This window comes from Clinocottus analis, unplaced genomic scaffold (genome assembly GCF_023055335.1).
Source record: "Clinocottus analis isolate CAN_PGR_092001 unplaced genomic scaffold, fCliAna1.0.p SCAF_6, whole genome shotgun sequence".
NCBI lineage: Eukaryota > Metazoa > Chordata > Actinopteri > Perciformes > Cottidae > Clinocottus > Clinocottus analis.
This window is the reverse complement of record NW_027176218.1, coordinates 390,001-395,000: the sequence shown is the minus strand read 5'-3', so window position 1 is coordinate 395,000 and position 5,000 is coordinate 390,001. Positions and strand designations below refer to the sequence as shown.

At 41.7% G+C, this 5,000-nt stretch overlaps 1 protein-coding gene across 1 annotated transcript in view; it reads right to left on the bottom strand.

Moving 5' to 3' along the window:
* Window positions 1-80: 80 nt before the first annotated feature.
* The window catches only part of cttnbp2 (cortactin binding protein 2), a 51,819-nt gene continuing 46,899 nt past the window's right edge, over window positions 81-5,000 (bottom strand). Inside the window, exons 20-23 of the mRNA XM_068602119.1 lie at window positions 3,861-3,918; window positions 3,675-3,774; window positions 2,756-2,836; window positions 81-1,925 (exon numbers count right to left, since the gene is read on the bottom strand). Coding sequence (XP_068458220.1) covers window positions 1,569-1,925; window positions 2,756-2,836; window positions 3,675-3,774; window positions 3,861-3,918 — 596 coding nt within the window. The 3' untranslated portion in view covers window positions 81-1,568. The remainder of the gene's footprint in view (window positions 1,926-2,755; window positions 2,837-3,674; window positions 3,775-3,860; window positions 3,919-5,000) is intronic.

Sequence of the window (5,000 nt, the reverse complement as noted above, 5' to 3'; positions counted from 1 at the left end):
CTTCAGATTAATAGTAAACTTTTTGAATTACAAAATAAAAGCCCTTCAAAATCTCCATGAGCTCATTTCAAATGAATTTATGAGAGAATTTGTGTCTAATTTCAGATTAGATTGTAAAGGAAATGGTCCATCGTTACAAACTTACTCTACTTCAGATTAATTGTAGACCACCTCCAGATGTCCCTCAGACAATCAAGACAACCTGATGTTGAATTTTCAAAATAAAAGCGCTTCAAAATTTCTATGAAATCAATTTATGAGAGAATTTGTGTCTAATTTCAGATTATAAAGGAAATGGTCCACAGTTACAAACTAGTCCCACTTCAGATTAATAGTAGAACACCTCCAGATGTCCCTCAGACAATCAAGACATCCTGATGTTCAGTTTCAAAATAAAAGCACTTTAAAATGTTAATGGGCGATTTCTTTTCTTCTTTTTTTTTGCGATCCTGTGTTTTTTATTAAAAGTGTAAGAAAAGAATAAAAAGAGTGATTTTCAACAGTGCCATTTTAATGTTTGTGCTTGAAAGACAATTCTTTAAACTTCAAACAGCTACAGATCAAAACCAGAGGTCGACTAAAATCTCTCCTGTACATATGTATAGATATATATATTTATATATTTAAACAATGTCTGCTTCACATAAAACTTGTCCTCAAACGTAAAACAGAGCACAGTGGTGGTGGAAAGTATGAATTATACGCCGCCGGGCTTCAACGTGACTGTGTGTGTGTGTGTGTGTGTGTGTGTGTGTGTGTGTGTGTGTGTGTGTGTGTGAGATGGGCATTTAAACTATTCGTTATGGCTTACAGTTGATAGGACATCCTGTGTTCATACACATCTATTACTTATTGCCACGGCCCTTCACTCTGAAACAAGTGGCGGGTTCAGAACCAAACGCGTTTTACAAACACTTTGTACACGTTTTCTTTTTTTAGTTTGAGTTTTTTTTCTTCGGTTTTCGTCACTGTACAAGCGTCATACCACGTACACCAATCTATAGAGCATTGAAACGCACGGATTCTTATTTACAATTATATTTGGTAAAACCCTGATTAATTTTCCGACAGTATTTAAACCAACCTTGCAACTATTTAAAGATAAAACACTTGAAGATCTCAAAATACTTAATAGCAAAAACTAAACAAAAATAACGGAGAGAAAATTAAAAACCTGCTTGTTTCTTTCCACTTTTCACGACAAAAAAAAAAAAAAAAAGGCCTGTTTGTACCTTCAGTTACTTCAACGGCCTTAAACCAGTAGGACGAGCACAGTATTCACTTTAAGTACACAGAAGTACTGCGTCAGTACTGTTCTGAGGCAGTTCTCCACCATTTAAATACTTCATATCTTCTACACTGGAATAAGGCATCAGCAAAGTAACCTCTCGTTATTTTTTCTTCCATTTAAAAGTCTTACCAACACTTCAAATACTGTGATAGAATAAAACTATGGTCCCCAAGTACACAACTGTAGTAACAAGTACGGATAACGAGTACAAATACTAAAAGTCAAAGGTCGTCGGGTTTCGCGGTCTCGAGGTTTTCACAGCGGGGTCGGAGGTCGTCTACTTGTTGTTGTTGTTGTTGTTTACGTGCAGGTCTCTGTGGAGGATCCAGATGTCCTCGTGTGATTGGTTGTGTTCGTTGATGTTGTTGCGGTAGTTGTTGTTGTTGCCGCCGCCGCCCGGAGGCGTCGGCTTCGTTCTGCTGCTGTTGGTGTTTCTGCTGCGGCTGGAGGCCGGCGGGGCGCTGCTGCTGGCGGAGGAAGAGGAGGAGGAGGAAGAGGAGGAGGAAGAAGAGGAAGGGGCTCGTGTCTGCTGCCCCCTGCTGCTCGGGACGGGGAGCTGCGATTTGGCGCGAGAGCCGCCGCTGGAACGGCGGTCGGCGCTCTGGACGGAGCTGCTGCAGTGACGGACGGCGGCCTGCAGGGACAGACGCGTCGGTGAGTCAATTTGTTTCTTTTTTTACGTTGAAAAAGTCAAATTCCTTGTTAACTAACGAGCTCACAAACTTCCCGTCGCGTCTCATGAATCTACTAACTCAAGTCGTGAGGAACTCCTCGACTCGGACGTCGCTCTCGTTGGCTGAAAGGTTTGAACCGCCGTTAGCTGCTAGCCGTCCGCCATGTTGAGAGCCGTGTGGAGTCAACAGACGCTCTGCTTTGACGCTGCGAACCCTTTAATTAAAGAGTTTGAACTCTTTAAAACTCAATATTCTGCCTCATAAACCTCATTTATCGGATGATGTTATGATGATTCTTGTCACAGATTTTAATAAATTGTGTTCTTGTGACTGTTTCTTGTCTAATAATAATAATATTAATACTAATAAATGAGTGTGGCTGATTAAATAAAAAAGAAAATACATATTTTTGTCCACCAGTCCCATAAAAACAGGTGATAGTCGTTTTAAAACTAAAGTGACTTAAAATAAAAATGCTTTTACTGACTTTAACTTTGTTATAAAATAGTGAGACTTTTTTTTTAAACTATACTGTGAATTTAAATGTGTACACTTTGTATTTTGGGTGTTAAAATAAGAATAGAAACTAGATGTGAAGTAAATCGGGCCCTCTGAAAGGTTCAGTATTGTTATTTACAAACTTAAATAATTCATATTTAACTGGCTGAATTATACGAGTTTGCTGTAAAGACAACGGTTCATCGTGAAGAGATGAAGGCTTGAATCTTATCTTCCTCTCTCTCACAGATCAGATGCATCGTATTTTATTCGTCACTTCCTGTCCGCTCACCGGCCGCTGCTGGACGTTGGTTTGCTGCTCGGCCGCTTCACCCGGAGAGAACAGGATCAGGTCGTGTTTAACCTGCGAGATCTGCAGAGCGGGAAGAGATGAAGACGTCATCACTTCAAGTACCGGTCTGGGATGTGGGTGAGCGGGCGTCGTCATCGAGGTCATGCAGGTCGGAGATTAGGGGATTACTTTCCCTCTCGTTCTTTTTTTAAAACCAATAATTTAGACAGAAGCCGTCGTCGTTGTTGCCGTTTCTTTGAGGGAGGCCGTGAAATATCTCTAGAGAAACATCACTGGAGTCCCCTTCGGACTTTAAATGCTAAAGTCTGACTAAAATATCATTGTTAATAGATTATAAATGAGTTTAAAGTCCTCACACCGTGACTTAAAGACGAGTGAGGAGCCTCAGACGTGTTCTCTAAATCTGGAAATGTGACGGCGCTGAAATAAACCATGAAGGCGGAGGAGTCTGAACTGGTTTAAAGAGTCTTTTTACTTTTGGATCCAGCTGGATGACAAAGACACACAGAAGAAGAACTTCTCCATGTGTTTGTCCTTCATTAATAAGGTGCAACATTTAAAATACAGCAGTAAAGAGACGTCCATGTTGTTTTCCCACAGGTGAGTCTCTTTGTCTAACACCAGTGTGACGTGAGATTAGATGGATTATCTAATTAGATTCCACGGCTGTAAAGATGGAGAACGTTACACAATCTGTATCCATGTGTGTGATTCATGTGAAACAACACTAACTAACTGTGTATATATGTGTTGTGCCACCAGGGGGCAGCAGAAACAAGCGATGAGCACAACACTGCTCTTAGAAACAGATGAGTTATTTATTGTGAGTCAGCCGGACGCCAGAGATAAAGACATAGACACACACACACACACACACACACACACACACACACACTACCTTGCTGATGTCCGGCTCTGACTTGCTGGAGCACAGAGTCTGCAGCTCTCGGATTAAATCCGTCTCGTCGTCAGAGAACACGGAGAGGCCCTCGGGCTCCCTGCAGAGGCACCGCATGGTGTTTAGTGACACGCTTCAGGGCTTCACACATGCTAGCACGCTAACGTTTGTCGAGGGAACACAAACCTCTGGGCGCCGCCGCCGTCGTCGGCGATGAAGCTGACGTCGGTGCTGGACAGCGAACCTGCGAACCACAAGGGGGCGATACACGACTTTAAAGATAAAAGTGAAAAGTGAACGTAAAACCAGTTTGTGTGTCTGGATGCCGCTTAAGAGACGTGGAGCGCTGAACCCAGGGTGCAGCGCGCGTTCAGCCCACTAGTGGGCGCTGCACTGCACCCGCAGAACCCCACAGCTGGACAACGGTGCGTTCAGGCGACCCTCGTACATTTGTAAATCAGGATTCATCGCACGACGTCTTGGAAAGTTGCAGAATGTGAATATTAGAATAAGGATTTAACTGCACTTTGTTGTAGTTTATATATATATGTGTGTGTATTTATATATATATATATATATATATATATATATATATATATATATATATATATCCCTCACTTCTAACCACTTCTAATATATATATTAGAAGTGGGGGAAAAAAATCAATATAAAAATCAATATAGCATAGTATCGCGATATTTTGCGTGGCGATGTATCGATACACGTTCAGCCAAGTATTGATCTTTTATTGAATCAATTCTAAAGTTTTTGGTCCTGGAATAATAAAATCTATTTATTTTTTGTTGACAAAGTTTTCCTTTGGGGACAATTTGCAGTTGAAAATAAAAATGTCATAAATCGCAATACTCCACGTATCGCGCAATATCGTGACAATATCGTATCGTGGGACCCCTAATATATATATATATATATATATATATATATATATATATATATATATTACCAGACGTCTTGAAGTGAAATATCCTGTTGTGTTAACTTCAAGTTGATTAATGCTTCTTAACATTATTACTTTCTCTGTCCTGTAACCGTGTCTGTCTCTTTAAGGTCATCTGAAGGGCACAGCGTCTCGCCGCTCCAGAGGAACCTCCACGGCCTCCTTACCCTCTCTGAAGGAACCTCCACGGCCTCCTTACCCTCTCTGAAGGAACCTTCACGGCCTCCTTACCCTCTCTGAAGGAACCTCCACGGCCTCCTTACCCTCTCTGAAGGAACCTTCACGGCCTCCTTACCCTCTCTGAAGGAACCTCCACGGCCTCCTTACCCTCTCTAAAGGATCCTCCAGAGGATCCTCCACGGCCTCCT